General features: G+C 44.1%; 2 protein-coding genes across 9 annotated transcripts in view; one reads left to right on the top strand and one right to left on the bottom strand.

The window, feature by feature from the left end:
* Window positions 1-2087, top strand: part of USP13 (ubiquitin specific peptidase 13) — a 70242-nt gene extending 68155 nt beyond the window's left edge. For both annotated transcript variants that reach the window (XM_081910906.1, XM_081910905.1), the window contains one exon: window positions 437-2087. The gene's annotated coding sequence lies outside the window, so the exon portion shown is untranslated. The remainder of the gene's footprint in view (window positions 1-436) is intronic.
* Window positions 2088-11527: 9440 nt separating this feature from the next.
* PEX5L (peroxisomal biogenesis factor 5 like) overlaps window positions 11528-20617 on the bottom strand; it is a 169523-nt gene continuing 160433 nt past the window's right edge. For all 7 annotated transcript variants that reach the window (XM_081911020.1, XM_081911022.1, XM_081911023.1 and 4 more), the window contains 5 exons: window positions 19074-19144; window positions 16786-16983; window positions 14562-14727; window positions 13960-14117; window positions 11528-12835 (listed from right to left, as the gene is read on the bottom strand). In XM_081911020.1, the coding sequence (XP_081767146.1) occupies window positions 12631-12835; window positions 13960-14117; window positions 14562-14727; window positions 16786-16983; window positions 19074-19144 (798 nt within the window). In that variant the 3' untranslated portion in view covers window positions 11528-12630. The remainder of the gene's footprint in view (window positions 12836-13959; window positions 14118-14561; window positions 14728-16785; window positions 16984-19073; window positions 19145-20617) is intronic.

Below are 20617 nucleotides of genomic sequence, written 5' to 3'. Positions count from 1 at the left end.
TCTGTCCTTCCACTGAGCACTCAGGGTTGATTTCCTTCAGTATGGAGAGGTTTGATCTTCTTGCAGTCCATGGGACTCTCAAGAGTCTCCTCCAGCACCATAATTCAAAAGCATCAATTCTTCGGCGATCAGCCTTCTTTATGGTCCAGCTCTCACTTCCATACATCACTACTGGGAAAACCATAGCTTTAACTATACGAACCTTTGTTGGTAAGGTGATGTCTCTACTTCTCAAGATGCTGTCTAGGCCTGTCATTGCCCTTCTCCCAAGAAGCAGGCGTCTTTTAATTTCGTGGCTGCTGTCACCATCTGCAGTGATCATTGAGCCCAAGAAAGTAAAATCTCTCACTACCTCCATTTCTTCCCCTTCTATTTGCCAGGAGGTGATGGGACCAGTGGCCATGATCTTCGTTTTTTTGATGTTGCCATACAATAGGAATAAGGAGCTCTTTGCTTCCACTTTCTATTAAGCTTGATAAAAAGACTGCTTCAGATTGCAAATTCTTCTGCAAAGTTAGCTGTTGTCTTTTAAGAGAAAGAGGATGATAATTTACTTGGATTAGAATTCGGTTGACTTTTGTTATAGATTTGTAAACTGAGGAAGAAACCCCAAAGTATTATTTTCCATTTGTTTTCACCATGGTCAAGCTGATGGCTGATGTCCACATTTTGAACACCAACTTGGCAACACCCAAGTGACAAAGAATCAAAACTTAATCTTTATTGGACATGGGAGCTGGTCTCTTCCTTCCAATTTGTTCCTTGTCAATGTTAATCATATGCAATCTAGGAGAGTTGCTCTTCCTTGCCAACAAACAGTATGGTGCTAATAAATGAGACCTGTGTACCAAATGTTACACTGGAATTGGCCATTGTTAATGGGGTTAAATGTCTCCTTGATTAGCATCATCCTGTTTGCTGGCAAAGAGCCAGTTTGTTGAAATGATCCAGCAAGTGCACACATATATGAAAATTACATCTCCATGAGTTATATTTTTGGGAGGGCAATCCTGCGAGTGGAACCTTTCATTCCTGTTGCACATCAGGGACTCTCCTTTAAAAAATATTCCATGGATAACTTGCTTCATGGTAACTTTTCCGCATTTAATGCACTGACAAGATTAGTGTTCGTGCCCCGAGTGCCTGATGTCAGCTGCGTTAAAATCCCATGCTGGTAAACGCTGCTCAGATTGTGTCCGTCCCACAAATTACAGTGCTGGCTTAGCGTGACATGTGAACCACTACTTGTAGTTTTTTCTCTTTCCAGTCATGGGAGGAAACCAAGGTTTGTTCTTGCCACCCTGTTGAGGTTTATATGGAGGAAATCAAGCCATCAACACTGGGCTGGTTTTCCAAATAATGCTAAGCCAACACTGGTCTCTTTGCAAAGGGAGATGCAGGGCAGGCAGTATTTGAGCAGCATGTAACAGCATGCTGTTGGTTCACAGTAAACCATGGTTTGTTTGTAACTATGGCTTACTGTTATGTGTATGGGGCCCAAGTGACCCCATGGATAAAGTTGCATCTGGTGCTGGATGAGTGCTATTGCAGACACCACTTCATGGCAGCAACATCTGTGAGTGTGGTGTTTGGCCCATAAGTGCCGCGGCGCATTCATCAATCATTGCAGTTGTAACTATGGATGTGGCGTATTTAAAAGTATCTGAATCTGCCATTGTGTTGCAGATCGGTAAGGCAAACTGTATCTTAAAATGTATCTCCAGTTTATATCCTTTGTTTTCCATCCTTGTGGCAGTTTTGCTAGGTCCCACCCTCCTGATTTCTGAGGCATTGAACGACTATGCAAATTTATGGTGGAACTGGCTGTGCCTTTTAATTTTAATCTCTTACACACTCCTTCCCTTTTCTGCTTCTCACATTGGATCAGATTACTGTACGAGTCCTGCCCCACTATTTGAGGTTAACTACTGTATCCTGGAAATGTTTGCAATTTGGATGAGTTTTGCACTGTTCCGAATTGTCGGCGTGAAACGCTAATCATCGTTTGAAGAGAATCTGTCTGCCACAAGAAGGGATGTGAATGAAATGGTTGCAACTGTTTTAAATTAAAAAAAAACAAAAAACAATTTTGCATGTCTTGGTTTATGTTGTCTCTTCCACACAGAAACACACTTTTTTTTGTCTCACTATTTCCAAATGATTTGACAGGGTTGCTTGCGTTTTCCATCAAATCCTGGATGCATTTGAGGACTGGATGAACAAAAGCGTAACTCTACTCTGGTTCTTAACACAACAAAACAACTTTATGTAAGGAGGAGGAAATAGCTTTCACCCTGGCAGAAATAAATCCTTCTAAATCTCCAGGCAACAAATAACTTGAAGCCACAGACAAAGTTTATTTTAGAACATATTTAAAAATTGCACGATTTTATAAATACAGGAAAATAAATACAATTTAATAAGTGGAAAAAGAATCAAAGGAAGGCATGCTTCCATTACCGTACAAAAATACATTTACTGTGGTGCTCTGCAAATTTTTTATCTTATCAGCCTTATAAATAAAACACACTAAATATCCATACAGTTCCAAGTTAAAAGCATAGGTTACATTAAAGAGCAGAGCACGGAAACGTCACTTTGAAGCTTCATTAAACTATAGAACTCTTGTTTCTTTAACTATTATATGTGGCTAATAATGCACTAAGTATTTAGAGGCAGAAATGTTTTGTTTTTTTCTTACTTGCAGGCTAACCTTAAACCACATAATCAGATGTTTTCCTCAGACTGGAGTTCTCTTGTAAACATTCAACCATTTATTTGGTTTCCAGTGGCATCTTTCATATTTTAAGGCTCCGCATCCTGCAAAGACATGCTTGGGTTTACCTTTATCTCCAGGAATTTTGAACCTAATAGAGTTTGCGAAAGTCAGTATTATATTCTGACCATACTTCAAACTTATTAAAATTTGGAACACAGATGTTTTCAGCAAAAGCTCTTGACCCGCCATCATTGTATGGAGAATCCACAAGTAGAAGGTCCCAGGTCCCTTCTCTATAGTCTGTTTTCATGCCCCCACTTCTAAAGCATTTATAAACCCCCACAAATCTGGGGTTTCTTCAAGCCTTTTGCTACCACCTCCTTCACAATACCATTTTGGTCACATAAGGATCCAGACTTAGAAAATGGGTTTGCTTTTAGGATATAGGTTTGCATGAGAAATAAGATCCTTTGGTAAATGACCCCTCAAAAAAATAAATAAATAAATTATAATTTTTTTTGGGTAAATCTTTGCAGGATTGATGCCTCCTCAAAATAAATTACCCACCAAGATGCAAATGAGCTGCAGACTCGTAAGCTTTTATTCACTGTACTTGAGCTTTAAAATAAAAAAAAGACCCAGACTTGTTTCATGATACTGAAAATTCAAAACTATTGTATAGCAGACGCAGCACAAGATTCTTTTCAAAACTATATATGCTCTTAATTGCATCTATTTAACCTTACACCTGATATATAAAAAATATATATTTATAAACATTTCCCCTAAATTTACAGTTGATAAATAGTACAGATATTTTTTTAAAAGCTGCGAACGTAAAATGCAATCTTCAGCCCACTCATGATGCGCAGAGAGGAAATTATGCAAACGGAGGAAGAGGAAGCATTGTATCTTCCAGATACAACCGAGCCATGGATTTGTGTCAGCAGAGCTAGGAGCTGGCCTTTAGTACGTGTTTTTCTCCTATTGCAGAGAAAGGCTGGAAGGAGAGTATGAATAGGAAGATCACCGTGACCTCAATTCTCACCTCTAAGAAATTCTACGTCTCAATGTCTTTGGCAGTCATTCACCCACTTCTATAACAGACATACATATACCATGCAGACTTATCTTTTCTTCTAAGCCTTAATGGCAGCCCAGGGATGTGGTTCTGGGTGGGGGTGGGGAGCAGCTGCCCAGCTGCTGCCCCCGGGAATCCCATCCCTGTGTTGCAATTTGGCCGAGGAAAAACGATCCCATTTGCACAAATAGGAGCTTACTTTGTACATCTTAAATGCCAGGTGGGGAAGCCCAGATTTGAAAGCATCCTGAGCTGCATTAGGCTCACGTTCAACCGGTTTCCTGAAGTCACTTTCTCTGTGGATCTTCCGATGGGATAACAATCCTTCCAGCACATCCCTGTTGAGATGAGGGCTCAGATTCCCTCTGAGGAGATATTGTTCAACATCCTTACCCTAACGCCCTCAGACCCAAGGTGGATGATGGTGGATGAGAATATTGACCAAACCCCTGCTAGGAGAGTGGGGAATCCAGCAGTACTTTCAAACCCTTATATGTGTCAAAATGACTGTTGCAGATGTATGGGCTCCCAAGATGGCAGACATATCTACACCACCATCTCGAGCTGTGTTAACTGTCATGGTTCCCTCTCTCTCACACTCCTCATAAATATCCAGTGAGAATAAAAGCTTCATTACTATTTTAAAAATTGCAAACCCTAGACTTGCCGATCAGAAGGTCAGCGGTTCAAATCCCTGCGAAGGGGTGAGCTCCCATTGCTCGGTCCCTGCTCCTGCCAACCTAGCAGTTCGAAAGCACGTCAAAGTGCAAGTAGATGAATAGGTACTGCTCCGACGGGAAGGTAAACAGCGTTTCCGTGCGCTGCTCTGGTTTGCCAGAAGCGGCTTAGTCATGCTGGCCACATGACCCGGAAGCTGTACGCCGGATCCCTTGGCCAATAAAGCGAGATGAGCACCGCAACCCCAGAATCGGCCACGACTGGACCTAATGGTCAGGGGTCCCTTTACCTTACAGCCCACTGAATAAAACTATGAGTTTATGGCGGGCAAGCCAACCTTGCTCTCCTGTTCTTGTTGACTTGCTGACGTGATGTATGTGGGAATCCTGATGCTCTGCTGCATTCTGGGAGATCCTTTGACCTAGAGGCCCTACTCCTTCCTCTGCCTCTACTCAGAGGTAGTCTTAAAGCACATGAGTGGGTTTGTGTTCCCTCAGTCCCACTACGTGTACGACTCACATGATAACTCTATGCGGTCTGTGCAATAGAATATTATGGTATGTTTTTCTACATTTGGAAGTGCAGCTGCTGTTCCACTGACATGTTAGGCAAGAACAGTGTCCATGTTTTGAGCTGAGGGGGAAAAAGCTGTAAAAGGAAGCAAACAAAGAGTGCAAGACCTTTGCAGAGAATTAGGCTGTAGCCAAGGGTCTGTGTTTTTCGGTCCTAGCCTGTCACTAGTGGTTTGGTATCCCCACCTCAGCTACTGCTTTCTGTTCCAGCATGGGAAGAATATATATCTCCAGGTAACTGCGCCCCCAAATCCCCATCGTAACAACCCCATATCTTCTGCAGGCCCCTTGATTCCTGTGGTGGTTAATGGCATGCCCTCCTTTGCTAGCAGCGACTGCACCCCACTTTTGACTCCTTTCTTCCTGGCTCAGTGCTCCTTTTGGACTCGGTGCTATAAACCCTGTCATCTTACTCTCTCCTCCAATTTGTGAGCCATGCAGAATAGCAGCAAATCTGCAAGCAATGGACTACAGCTGGTCCCAAGTCATGTTGGTGCCTATGGTGGAGGAGTCCTAAATGGGACTCATTCCCCTCCCCCAAGTCTGGCAGCAAAGCATGCAATATCTGGCCATTCGCCACCCTAGCAGGTCCCTCCATTTGGCCCGTGGGGCTGTGTTTGCCAAGCTGTGCCCATCTGCCCTGTACCTGATGCTGTATCTGACTTCAGGCATGGGGCAGGTAAGGTTGTGACAAAGCAGGGTCTGCCTGCGCCTTTGTAAGTGCTGGTAATCGACAGATTGCCAGCCCTTGCCTGGCAGTGTCCCTTTGCAGGCAGGGTTTGGATTCAAACCCCGCCTGCAAAAGGAGAGGGGAGATGTCCATTTGCAGGCTAGTGTAAATCCTCAGAGGAGCGCAGAAGTATGGAGCTGGCTCACCAATGGCTACCTGGGGGGGGGGCACCTCCCTGGCTAATGACAGGGTCAAGGTGTGTTTCTTGCCATCTATGCGCCTCTTATAACTCCATAGTAACATAACACTGTCCCCTCATTTTAAGACTAGATAGCTAACCTGATGTATCTTTCAAACCCAGTTACCTAAGGGAAGTGAACCGCAGCTTGGTGTGTTGATTTTGCTATCTTAACGATGTAGTCATGCACAGCATAAACTTACGTTTAAAAGATTTGTTGCTTTTTGACATGCGTTATACCAGTAGTGCGCTTTTTAGGTTGGTGTTAAATACAGCTCGCATGCACTACGTTGCTACCTGAGGCTATGTAATTCCTTAAAATATATATATATTTACAAACCTGCACTGCTATTAGAAAAAAACCCCTTAAATATATATATATATATATCAAGAGAGGGATATATATACTAACTCAAAAAACAATATTTATAGGTAGATATAGTTTCTCAACTAGCCATAAAAACAATGTCTTGAATGAGAAAGACGAAAACCAAAGTTTAGGGAAATGGTGTGTGTGTATATATATATATATATATATATATATATATATATATATATATATATGCTTTCGTAGATTTTCACGGGTACAGGAATGCAGGTTTTGGTGTCCTCGGGTGACCTCGTCGAAACGTCGCCTAGACACCCCAACTTTTACACGGGAAGACACCCGAGGACACCAAAACCTGCATATATATATATATATATATATATATATATATATATATATATATAAACTGCAGGAAGAGAAGGCTTTGTTGAAACATGGAGGCTCCTTTTTAAAACTGCTCTGCTAGAATAAATTTGAAGCTGCAGATATTATGGGTGGTATTCAGCTATGTTTTACTCAAGAGGAAACCCAATGAAATTAATGAACATGACTAAAGCTGTATTCACACCACACAATTAAAGCAGTATGATACCTTTTTGAACAGTCATGGCTTCCCCCAAAGAATTCTGGGAGCTGTAGTTTGTTATGAGAGCTGGAAGTTGCTAGGAGACTCTCATAGAGCTACAGCCCACAGAGTGATTTAACAATCAATCACTCTTCACAAGGGATTCTGGAAATTGTAGTTCTGGAAGGGGAATAGGGGTATCCAACAACTCTCAGCAACCTTAACAAAATACAGTTCCCATAATTCTTTGGGAGAAGCCATGACTGTTTAAAGTGGCATTGTAGTGCTTTAAAGGCATGGTGTGACCTTAGCTGAATACCACCCTATGATTTGCAAGAGTGGATCTACATGTGGCACTTGACAAGGGGCTGCTGCCCAAAACGGTATCCCTGTGTTCAATTCTCTCGCCCCCCCTTCCATGTTGAATTTCTCTTCCTGCTTCCGTAAAGTTTAGTCAGACGTGCCCATGCTCTCGCTCCGCCTTGTCGCTCCACATCACTGGCAGGAAAACGACATAATACATTTGACTAAAAGAAAGGAGAAGATGTGTTGGCACAGGGATGTCACTTTGGGCGGCAATCCTGCATTGCCCACTGCAAGTAGCTCTACCATGAAGACACAGCTTATAATGTCAAGTGTCAATGAGTTCCAAAGCTTGCAGTAAAAGTGAACCTGAAAAATGGAGGCAGGGGACAATGTTCTCCTTTAAGCAGCTGCTAATTTTCTAGGATGCTGCACACCGGGGTGTGCGTGTGTGAGGAGGAAACCCGTCTTCATCCTGTCCTCCACAAGAGCAGGACCAGAGCAGCAAAACGACACTGGCCACATCCACACTATGGATTTAAAGCACTATGATGCCGCTTTACACAGTCATGGCTTTCCCTCAAAGAATCATGGGAGATGTAGTTTGCAAAGGGTGCTGAGAGGTGCTAGGAGACCTCCGTTCACCTCATAGCGCTACAATTCTCAGATTGGTTTAGCAGTTAATCACAGGGAACCCTGAGAGAACTGTAACTCTGTGCAAGGAATAGGGGGTCTCCTAAAAAAAACAACTCTCACCCCCCTTAAAAAACTACAGTGCCCAGAATTCTTTGGGAGAAGCCGTGCTTTGTGGTATTCTAGTGCTTTAAAGGTATGGTGTTAATGGGACCACAGTGAAGTACCGTATTTTTCACTCTATAAGATGTACCAGACCACAAGACGCACCTAGTTTTTGGAGGAGGAAAACAAGAAAAAAATATATTCTGAATATCAGAAGCCAGAACAGCAAGAGGGATCGCTGCGCAGTGAAAGCAGCAATCCCTCTTGCTGTTCTGGCTTCTGGGATAGCTGCGCAGTGTGCATTCACTCCATAAGACTCACACACATTTCCTCTTTCGTTTTAGGAGGGGAAAAGTGAGTCTTATAGAGCAAAAAACACGGTACACAGAAGAGGACAGAAATCAGCAGGGCAGCAGAAGTAGTTGCTTTAAGGCTCCTACTGGAAGGAACAAAGTCTAGGTTTCCTTCAACAGACAGTAGATCCCTTCTATGGATGAAATACACATGATGCTAAAATTGCAGTCTTTTGTAGCATGCATCCTTTAAAAAACATTGATCAGTAACTGCCCTGTGATTTAGTCAGCATGGTGGTGTGTAAATGCAAGAGTTAGGCTTGCACCATAATCCTGTAAAAAGAAGAAGAAGAAAAAATAATCCACTTCCCCACCCCAGGCTGCTATTCATTCAGAAGCCCCCATCAGCAATGATATGAGCTGCCCACCCTGTTGGCTTGGTGGTGAAGGGAGCTATTTTCTTCAGAACCACGAGGAGGGGAGGGAAGGTTAACCGCCTCTTGGTACTGTTGAAAACCACCACCACCAATTCTGGTTGACTATACAGTTTGTTTTTAAAAAGTAGAAGAAGAAGAAGAAGAAGAAGAAGAGTTTGGATTTGATATCCCGCCTTTCACTCCCTTTAAGGAGTCTCAAAGCGGCTAACATTCTCCTTTCCCTTCCTCCCCAACAACAAACACTCTGTGAGGTGAGTGGGGCTAAGAGACTTCATAGAAGTGTGACTGGCCCAAGGTCACCCAGCAGCTGCATGTGGAGGAGCGGAGACGCGAACCCGGTTCCCCAGATTACGTGACTACCGCTCTTAACCACTACACCACACTGGCCACTTGTGTGTCCTCTGACCCAAATTGTTGTCCATTTCAAAGGGGCTGGAGGACATCCCTACCAGATTGTGCTCCTTGGCTCCCAGCTCTACTCAGATCTGCCCTGTCCAACAGGCTACACAGCAAGAAACTATTCTGAACGGTTTCCAGTGTTGCTAATGAACTGTCGCATCTGGACATTGTGAGCAATGAGACAGCAAAGGTGTTTGTTCGTAAGCCATAAAAATAAATGGCCGTTTTCACCAGATACGCACTAGTAGCATTGCTGCATGCAGAGAAAGAATGGCAAGATGGATTGGGGCATTTACATCCAAGGTTTTATTGCTGTCTGTGTAAAGATCTTTGCTTATTACTACGGAATGGTTTATTTTTTTTCTTGGAATGCACTCTGCTTCTGGGACCTTGTGTGTAGGCCTACCGATTAGCGATGACAGCTGAGCAGAACCTCCATGTCCTTAGGCAGTATATCTTTCAGCCGGGGACAAGCGCCAGGGGAAGGCTGTCAGCTATCATATCCCCGTTTATGAATTTGCCTGGAGCATATAGCTATCAGCTGTTGGAGACAGCAGTGCTGGCTTCAGCGATGACAAAGAAGAATTAATTTATATACCACTTAATGCCGAAAACAGACTTCGGCATTAAGTGGCTTTTAGGCTTTAGGCTCGCAGGACCCACTTAATTGCTTATTTGCTAAAATCCTGAGACTGACCAACCAGGGCCAGGGACAAATGATGTACACTCTAAATTAAAAGAATCCTGAACCCAGAAATTTGTTTTGGATACCATAACTTAACTGAGTTCACAGTTCTTTCACATTAAAATCCAATCCTAGGTAACCCGCCTTGCCCCTTCTTGCTTCATCCAACAATGATACAGTGGATGAGGGTGTGTGCGCCATTTTGTTTTGCCATTGTTAAACGACTGGGAGTTGGAAACCCTTGCCAATCTACTTGCCAGGCTTCTCCCAGCGGATCCTCAACTATTCTGCCCAATGCCAGCCTAGATAAACCTTTGGTCTGAGCTAGCAAGGCAATTCTTAAGGTGCCTTGAATTTAGAGCAGCGGTGGGGGACTGCTGGCCCACCAGATGTTTCTGAACTACAACTCCCATCAGCCCTGGCAAGTATGGGCCCATGGCCAGCAGGGATGATGGGAGATGCCGTTCCGCCACACCTGACATTTATGGGCATGGTTCTGGGTGATTATTTAAAAGAACATCATTACATTTAGGAAACATTCTCCACTTGGGCTGTGCCAGCACATCCATGTTTTCAATGAGGTTTGAGAACCCACTGCCTGCTAAGCCAAGTCACCAGCACTGATAAACAAGCCAAAGCGATCAGGCTTCAAGGAGTCCAAGCGATACCCTGTGTGTAACATTCCCAAGTATGAAACGCTGCATACCCTCCTTTCCCCTGTTTTTATACCATAGTTTGTGATTATTATTTTTTTAAAAAGAAAAATACAAATATTCACTATTTTAGAAAATGGAATTATCGATACATCCTGATAATCCATCTTGGATGGAAGGTTCTTCGTGTGCCTTATCTCTGGCACTTAACGTTCCATTCAAATGTCTAACGTCATCTAAAAATCTAGCATTTTGTCTACTTCTGAAATCAACTGGAATTAAAGGGCACTTTATTTCCTTGGGACCCAATGGATCAGGACATTTCTTCCGCATAAGCCCCACTGAAATCAAGAGCTTCCTCTGCTTGAGTGTGACTCCCGTTCATTTAAATGGGGCTCGCTCACTTCCTGGTGACCTTGAGTGGATTTTTTAATTCCTTCAAGCACCGAGTTTGAAGATTTTGGAGCTGATCTTGTACCGTCAAGGAGAGTGGAGAATTTTGCCAAACCTCCTCAAAATAGTTCAGCATCAGCTGAAGCACTTTTGCTAGACCAGGGGCTGCAAGCCCATCTGGTCGTTTTCTTCCAAAAGGGCGAGGGAACAGATGTCTGTCCTTCGATTGCTGACATTTGCCTCCCATTAACACCCGTGCTATATCCTCTCCCATGTCTTGACTGTAATTTATGGCTCCTATTTGCATTTTTTAAACAGCCTGGAAGGAAGCTGTGCCTCGTGTCAAGTTCCTTATTGGTCCTTTGCCAGCATGGCTGAAACTGCATATTTCTCTCCAAATGTGTAAAAAGTATATTATATTTTTTTCTCTCCCCCCCCCTTTACAAATAAAAACAGAAAATCTAGATTAAAGTGCAAATGAACCTGTTGATCGTGGTCCTGTTGTGAGCTCTGCTCAAAACAACACTCGGTGGACACAGTGGACATCTGACCAGAGCACTGGGCAGCCAGCTGCTGAACACTCTGCCATCACCTGCTAACCGTGTCTGCTTGCTTGATGGAGGGGAAGGAAACCTGCGTGGCAGCTACCTAGCAACTGCACAAAACACTCCCTGACTGCTTGGGAAGTGATTTCAGGTACATTCCTGCACTGCTAGGTACCAGCTCACGATTTCGACTGCAACATCCCTGCAGAATCACTGAAAACAGACGTTGGTAGGCTACATTCTTAGCAACAGGTTTACCTCTCTTAGAAAAAGGGGCATGGGGTTTTGAGAGACAATTTGTGGATTCAGGAAGGGGTTTGAGGTGCACCCAGGTACCCATCCAGGATGCCCAAACAGTTGGGGCCAGCCCTACCCATGCATACCCCCCCCCCAAAAAAAACCTCTAGTGCAAATTACAACTTAGCAGCTGTATTTAATGCTGCGCCAGAACCGTTCCACTGGTGTAACAGAACTTCCGTTTCCTCTCCCCATGCACCCTCAACATCTGCTCCAGAGGGTTCCCCAAACCATCTAGAGCTGGTTTTGAAGGCACCCAGGAGACTGGAGAAGGAGTGGAAGTTCTGCTGCACATACAGAAACCCTTTGCATCAGCGGTGCTGCAGCATTAGAAATGGCCCTCTGTTTGCACAACCCATCCCCTACAGCATATGATTCAACCTTCAAATTCTCCATGCGTAGACTTCCCGGATCTTATGAGATCTCTGCTTTGGAGGGCTTCACGGGATCCAGACTCCAGAATCAAAATCCAATTAACGTTTCAGCCGTAGATGGTTGCTAACAGTGGGGAAAACACAGCTACTCCAGCGTTTACATATGGATGGCCGCAGATGTGGGAAAGGAACTGTGGAAGATGGAAGTGAGAAACCACCCATCCTTCCCTCTGCTGGCTGTATTTGAGGGGCAGAGGAGCTCCTTAGGAAACGCTACCCAAACCTTTTCTGTGCTCTTATGCACATGGTAGCATGATATTCAAAACCCATTTTCTTTGTACAAGTACATGTCGTAAGGAATATCCAGGTGAAGTTGTTTTGTCCAGTTCCCCTATGCACCATAATAGCTGTTTGTTCCCATGTGGACTTGAGCAAGGTGATATTTACAAGGTTTTGTGCTTTTAATTTTCTGGAGATCTGGTGGAATCCCGTAGAACCCTTTCTGCTGCAAAGTGTCCACGTCGTCTTTCTCAGTCCAAGCAGGGAATTCAAAGATATTTCTATTTCTGTATAGAACTAGATGGGTCGGGCTTTCCTTTTTTCTTTTGAGGGCTTGGTTAAGTGTCTCTCTGCGTGAGTCTTTCTCTCTCCCTGTGTGCATATCAGGGTTCGATGTTGAAAGCTTTTAGTAGGACGTCCAGATCGCCCACATTAGCGGCCTGGAAAAGTTCTGGCTGGTCCATCATAGACAAAGCAATCCGGAGAGCTGCCCAGATATTACCTGAAATTGCAGGGTGAGGAACCTGCTGCTGATTCCGGCTCTTTCGTTGCAAATTGAGAGCTGTGAGGAAATTGCTGACTGCCTCTCTGTTGGGTAGAAGAGAAGATGTGTAAAAACTGGGGCCAAAACTTCTGCAGAACAAGAAGCCTAAGCAGCAATTTGTCATGAATCATATTCAGCACTCGCATTTTTCTACACTTCTTTCCAGAATCACCTCAGGTAATGCAATCCCTTTAAAACAAAATTGCTCTGGCTCATCAGCCCCACCCAATGTGGCTAATGGAAGTTGCAGTCTAATATCTGGTCAATCACTTGCAAATATCCAGAGCCCTGCCACTGCCCATAAATCATTTTGAGTTTAAGACACCTTTCTTCCACCAAGGGAGACCTAGTACACTCTGGCCTACAGCTTTGCAGGGCAATGGCATGTTATGAAAATGAGAAGCCCCTTGAAACTGCTTGGGGGGAAGGCCATTTTTTCTGAGGGTGATGCATGACCTCCCATTTCCTGTGGCCTTCATGGGTTGTCTCTGGAAGCAGTGATCCCTGTGTTTCTAATCGGCACACAGGAAAAACCTGCTCTCTTTGGGTTATCTAACAGGATGTCCCTCTTTACATGAGCCACAATTTGCACTGGAGATCTGCTGGAGAAGCTCTACTCAAATATAGGGGACCATAGCCAGGTGGGGAAGAGAAGCAATCTCCCAAACCTCTGGAACCAGGCTCATTTGAACTCATTTTCAGAAAAGAGCTAAGAACACCCCCCCATTCCTTCTTTAGACATCAGTCTTTGAGCCATAAGCTAGCAAAACAGCCAGCAGCACGGCAGGTGGGCTGTAGGACCAGGATGTGGAAGCTGTGGACCTCCAGAAGTTGCTTGAAGACAGCTCCCATCACTCCTGACTATTGGCTATGCTGACTGAGGCTGATGGGAGAGGAGTCTATCCAACAACATCTGGAGGGTCCCCACCCCTGGTGTAGGCGGAAATAAAACAACTTGTGTCCCCAAGTGGCAAACGTGAGACCATAAAGGGTAGACACCAATTGGGTGGTCCCTTCTCTGCTCCTGGTCACCTAGCAACTCCAGCCATTGGAAATCAACCCTCCTCCAGTTTGCATGGCCCCATTCTAGACTCCATTTCATGGTCACACTGTATAATTATGGGAAGAACCGGCTGTTCCATGTAAAGGGTGGCTGAACAGTTCTCACCTGTATGCTCCAAGGTTGATGCAGCTTATTCCTAAATTGTACCTGGACCTGATGAAGCCAGGCTGGATTTCCAGTGCTCTCGTGTAAGCTTCTACGGCTTCCTCACTCCGATCTCCATTTGCTAAGGTTGCACCGAGACGGTTCCACAATGAATAATCCTGACAAACACAACAGCAGCTTTCTAGTATTAGTGCAATTCTTGTACATATATAGCTATGTACATGTATCCCTGTACATATAGCTTTCTCTCTGTCTCTCTTTTTGCCAGCAGCCTCAAATTAATGACTGGTGGAGTGGAGGGTGAAGGGGGTGGGATTGGAATTAATTGCCTTCTCCATTAACTGGTATAGAACATGAGAACATGTCTCGTAGCTGTGGATAACTCCCTATAAAACAACTTTGATTCATTTGCAGGCCAGTCAGAAATGGGGCAGGAATAGAACTTCTTGAAAATGTGGCTCTCTCCTTGCAATTAAGATTTCTATTTCAGGCATCAGAGTATTAATGGCAGGAGTGACAGCTCATTAATGCAGGCCTGACTTTAAGAACAGACAGAAGAGGAGAGTGTCAAAAGCCCGTTAATGCAAAAGTGTAAAACTTACCTCGGGCCGAACTGTGAGGGCAGCGCTGAATGCATCTATTGCTCTGTTGAATTCTCCGTTCAGGTGGAAGAGCACGCCGAGTCCTGTTTGTAAGTCCGGGTCTATCATCTCCCCGTTCTGATGGGCTCCCTCCAGATATAGCTCCTTCACCTCTTCCAGCAGTGAACTGGAAGAAGAGAGCAGCACAAGGCAAAGGCAAGTGTAACATTTTAAGAGCAGTCTAGGGACACGGGTGGCACTGTGGGTTAAACCACATAGCCTAGGGCTTGCCAATCAGAAGGTCAGTGGTTTGAATCCCTGCGACGGGGTGAGATCCCGTTGCTCAGTCCCTGCTCCTGCCAACCTTGCAGTTCGAAAGCACGTCAAAGTGCAAGTAGATAAATAGGAACCACTCCAGCGGGAAGGTGAACGGCGTCTCTGTGTGCTGCTCTGGTTCGCCAGAAGCGGCTTAGTCATGCTGGCCACATGACCCGGAAGCTGTCTGCGGACAAACACCGGCTCCCTCGGCCAATAAAGTGAGATGAGCGCCGCAACCCCAGAATCGGTCACGACTGGACCTAATGGTCAGGGGTCCCTTTACCTTTACCTAGGGTTTGTGAAACGGCCAACCAGGCCCTCATATCATATGGTCCATTCTTTTTGCCTTGAGTGTGTGTGAACCCTGCTGAAACCAGTTCTACAAATTCTACGAAGTCAGATTGAACCAGTGAAATGCTGGTTTTGGTGGGCACCTATGGGCTAGCGTCCATGACATCAGCGTGACAGCTCCCCTCCTCCCTCAGTCTGTGAAACCATTTTATAACTACTGACAAGTGTGTGATTGTGTAAAGCAAAGGATGAACAAGAATCTGCATATATAACCCTCTCATGAAAAACCCAAAGATGTAGCCAACTGATATGCAAAGGGAGAAGTAGGACAGAGCACTAGTCTAGCATTCAAATTGCATGGATGGACAAGTTGTGAAGCCGAGTTCACACTGCAGGGGAAGCATGTACTTCAGGGTTAGTCAAAGTTGTGTCTGATGTATGTTGGAGTAGAATTCCCATCAGTCCCAGCCAGTATGGCCAATGGCCTAGGACAGCCTTTCTCAATCTTGGGTTTCCAGATGTTGTTGGATTGCCACTCCCATCATCCCTGACTGCTCCCCCTGCTGGCTATGGATGATGGAAGCAGAGGTGGATATAGGGGAGTGGAACTAATTCGGTCACATTGGGCGCAGAGCCTTGGGGGTGCCACAACTATGATGCAGAATGGAAGGTGAGGGGTGACTTTTGGCATTGCACAGGACACCGTTGAAATCTGAGACCCCAAGTGCCTCATTGATGGAAGTTGTATTAGTAGTATGCCACCCATCAACCGCATATCTCAGGGCTGTTCACAACATTAAAAACCCCACAAAATGCATAGTAAAAATAAGAATAACAACAAACCCCAAATCCCCCCTCCCACAACATGTTCAAAAGGGATGTCAATCAGCCCAAGGCCGGTTGAAAAGGAATGTCTTTGCACGGTGCCTAAAGGTGTATAGTCATACCTCGGGTTGAAGACGCTTCGAGTTGAGCGTGTTCGAGTTGCGCTCCATGGCAACTCGGAAGTAATGGAGCATGTTACTTCCGGGTTTCACCACTTGAGCATGCGCAGATGCTCAAAAGCACATCATGCACATGCGCAGAAATGGCAAAAAGCGACGTGTGCGTGCGCAGACGTGTCGTCGCTAGTTACGTTTACCTCTAGATGCGAACGGGGCTCCAGAACAGATCCCGTTCGTATCTAGAGGTACCACTGTATAATGAAGGCACCAGCCAAACCTCCCTGGGGAGATCATTCCACAAACAGGGAGCAATCGCAAAAAAGGCCCGTTCTTGTATTGCCACCCTCCAGACCTCTTGTGGAGGAGGCACATGAAGAAGGGCCTCAGAGGATGATCTTGGGGTCTGGGTAGGTTCATAGGGGGGGAGAGGCAATCCTTGGGGTATTGCGGTCCTGAGCCATTTAAGTTGTAGTCTAACAACACCTGGGAACCCATTTGGCTGGGTTTCCCCAGCCACTCTGGGCGGCTTCCAACAAAATATTAAAAGACAATAATTCATCAAATATTAAAAGCTTCCCTTAACAGGGCTGTAACATCTGAAGGAGACCATATGACTTTCTTAAATTACCGTGACTGCTTTTAAGAACTCCCAAATCTATTTCGTAACACCCATTTATCAGACCTTCTGTTACCTTTCTTCTGCTGCCTTGGACATTCTCCTGGTAAGTGCTGGGGATCCTTTTTTACTCCTGACGATGTACTTGTATTTAGGATTCTGCTTGATCCAGTTTCTTAGCGCTTCATAAGCCTCCTGCTGGTGGCTGGTGTTTGTAAAGCTCACAGCCAAGGCCATCAAGGCTTTCAAGTTGTTTGGCTGGAGCTCTAGGCACCTGAACAGAATAGCAGAAACCCGTATTAGTTAGATCCCTCTCGATGCGTTGGCATAAGGCCTGCTAATTTGAAATGCAACACTTAAGCTCAGCCAACAAAGGACTTTGCTAACAAAATATTTAGACATTTATTATTTTTCGGTTTGTTTCTAATTAACAATGCAGGTTTACTTGGCAGCAAAGTCCCAGTCTGCAGACTTTGGCTGCAATCCGAACCCCACTTAGCTGGGAGTAAGGTGCATGGACTTCAGTAGGAATGAGTAGACATAATTAGGAGTGCCCTGTCAAGTATACATAGGATTTCAGACTTGGCTTAACCATTTATCCTTGGTTCCTAAAAACCACCTCTAGTGGAAGGCAGTGAAGTTCACATAACAACTGCTGACCTCAGCATCACCACTGGAATCAGAAGATGCATCCTAGCAATTCATTGGGGTCCAAATTGGGCATATTAAGGTCAAATGATATGACTATCCAGCCTAGGATGGGTGGTGGGATGGCTTTTGTTAAGTTGTGGGCAAACATATCAGACGACACAGCGATTCTTCCAAAGCAGCTCTTTATTTGTAAGCTGGGATAGAACTGAACTGAGGAGTTCAGTCAGCCTGCTTATATAGAGCTCCACTAGAATGCAACAGTAACCATTTTCTGTAACTAGCCAATCACTGAACGTCACTTTCGATCCTTCATTTGCATACAAACTATCCAATCACTGAACGTCACTTCTGATCCTTCATTTGCACAACTACGGTATCTACAGTATCCCCCTGCTGGCCCAGAGTGAGAACTTCAGTACATAACAGCTTTGTTTGTAAACCACTTCACAACCAAAAGTGGTATATGGTAAAATAACATAGAACCAGGGCTCCCCCCCCCCCGCCAGAATTTGCTAGAACTCAGTTCTGGAACCTCTCAGGTAAGCACCATTGCCATTATAAGAGAACAAGGGAGGCGATTATAATATTGTGGCCATGATCTGATAGACAGAAGATAGGGTGCAACAGAAGGGGAGAAACAACCGCTCCACAGGAAAAGGGGTGGAAAGTCGACAAAAATAAGAAAAAAGATGAAATGTTAAAAATATATGTATATGTTAAAAATCGTTGAAACTTAATAATATAAATATGAACAAGGGAGGCGTTCATGGTGAATTCCTCTTTTTGTAGCAAAAAAGCACTGGGTAGAATACAAAACATTACAAACTCAGCAGGGTTGTATCCAGGGCTGCACAAGCCTACAAGCCCCCTTCGTAAATGGAAGGTTTTTTGTGTGGTGTTGGGGTGCAGGATTCATGCGCATGGTTGCTTCCCACCCCTCCCCCCGCCAGTTTATTTATTGTATGCCGGGAGGGAACCTGTGAAAGGGCTACAGTAATGGAAGCATTGTTAGATAAACGGATTAGCTTATTAACACAGCTAATATCATTAGGTTTGGAGAGTATATACTCAGGGTGAGGAGAAAATGAATATGACGCAGCTAACTTTCTGAGCACAAGCAGAGAATAATAACTAGCATTAGAAAATGTGGCACGACTGTTATCTGCCTAGTACTGGAACAGAGGCAGCGGCAGAAACGATCACCATATACTTAACATGCGGCTGTCGGATTGAGTTTAGCTCAATTAAGGAGCACTTCTAATGAAGAGATAAACTTTTAGGAAGTGCGCAAGTGCCAGGAATACCAAACAGGAGGCCTGTTTGCAGAGTTCCTTGGTTGTGTTTGCCGGACGACATTGCCTTTTCCCACGTTCCCATTTGCTTGATTCAATAACATACCAGATTAAGTTTTGCAGATCCCTTTAAGGATACATAAGCCTCTGCGCTGTGTGAGCTTAAATATTAATAATAATTGTTTCTGCACCAAGGTGGCTCAAATTTGACACACCACGGTTTCACACCCATGCAAATTAAAGCAAACTTACATATACTTTGCATAATTTGTTTTGATGGGGAGGGGCAAGGACCAGGCATTGTGGTCAGTCTTTAAAGTGTGGCTTCACTGCCTTATGGACTAGAAACTTGACTTCTTCATTACTATTATTTTTAAAAATTATAGCTGAGATTCTCTATGAAGCAATTAACACCATTTACCTTTGGAGTGCAACAATTGCTCCCTGCTCATTTTCATTCTCAGCTTGTGTTGTCCCAAGGTACTGCCAGGCCTGCAACATAAAAATGGTAAGATTATTGCACAGCTGTGTATCGAAAGGACTGCAATACCTCAAGGACTTCCTCTCCCCATATGAGCCACACTGACACTGCAGTCATAACCTGAGGTCCTTCTTTATGTGCTTCCTTCATGAGAGGTCCAGAGGGTGACAACATGAGAACGGACCTTTTCTGCAGTGGCTCCTGATTTGTGGAATGCTCTCTCCAGGGAGGCTTATCTGGCACCTTCATTGCATATCTTTAGGGGCCAGGTGAAACTGTTTCTCTTTAACCACGTCTCTGGCTGATTAAGATTCTATGCCCCTTGTTATGTACTGAAGTTCTCACCCTGGGCCAGCAAAGGGATACTGTAGATAGTTTTTACTCAGGTCCACATATGCAAATAAGGGATTGAAAGTGACATTCAATGATTGGATAGTTACAGAAAGTGGTTACTGTTGCGTTCTAGTGGAGCTCTATATAAGCCAGCTGGCTGAACCCTTCAGTCCAGTTCTGTTCTGGCCCGTGAATAAACAAGAGCTGTTTGAAGAATTGCTGTGTCGTCTGATATGTTCACCCACAACTTGACACCCCTTTAACTGGGTTTGTGGGAGGAGGGTTATTGGTGTGTGTTTGTTTTCTTATGTATTTTGTGTTCTCATTTTGAATTTTTATGTTGTGAACCACCCTGTGATCTTAGGATGAAGGGTGGTATACAAATTTAATAAAGAATGAATAATAATAATAATAAAAAGTTGCTTTGCAAGTCATTTTACAAAAGTACAGTCCAGAAAAACCAAAGAAATTCAAGCAAGAGTTGAAAATATAATTTGGGGGATTTTCAGACATCCATACAGCTAGTGGCCAAGGAACAAATCAGAAATACCTAAGTGTGACATAGGAATTAACAGCAACAACAACAGCAATAACAATACAGTGGTTTAATTTCATTGTACACAGGTTGTACAATGACAATAAAGGTATTATTATTATTATTATTATTATTATTATTATTATTATTAGTGGTAGCTTGGTTCCCAAATGGCTTAGTTGTTGAACAAATTGGCTCCCGATCGCCACAAACCTGGAAGTGTTTTGGTTTGCGAACATTTTTCAGAAGCTGAATGTCCAATGCGGCTTCTGCTTGAGTGCAGGAAGTGCGTCTTGGTTTTTGAATTGTTTCGGGAGTCAAACGGACTCCCAGAATGGATTAAGTTCGAGAACCTAGGTACCAGTGTAACAACAACAACAACACACCACTTTTAAGCTGTTTACAAAGTATAACATTAGTTACAGAAATATTAAAGTATAAACACTCGTAAGTGAAACTTTTAGTAAAGCAGTCCCCTTAAAACTGCAGAAAATTGAAATAGGAGACATCAGTTGAGAGCTCAAAGGTGCATCTTCAAAAGCTGGCAGAATGCCAATGCATATTATTTAAATTTACTAAATTTGTATACTGCCCTTCATCCAAATATCACAGGGCA

Source organism: Podarcis melisellensis (genome assembly GCF_964234715.1).
Source record: "Podarcis melisellensis genome assembly, chromosome: 5".
NCBI lineage: Eukaryota > Metazoa > Chordata > Lepidosauria > Squamata > Lacertidae > Podarcis > Podarcis melisellensis.
This window is presented reverse-complemented; position numbering and strand designations above follow the sequence as displayed.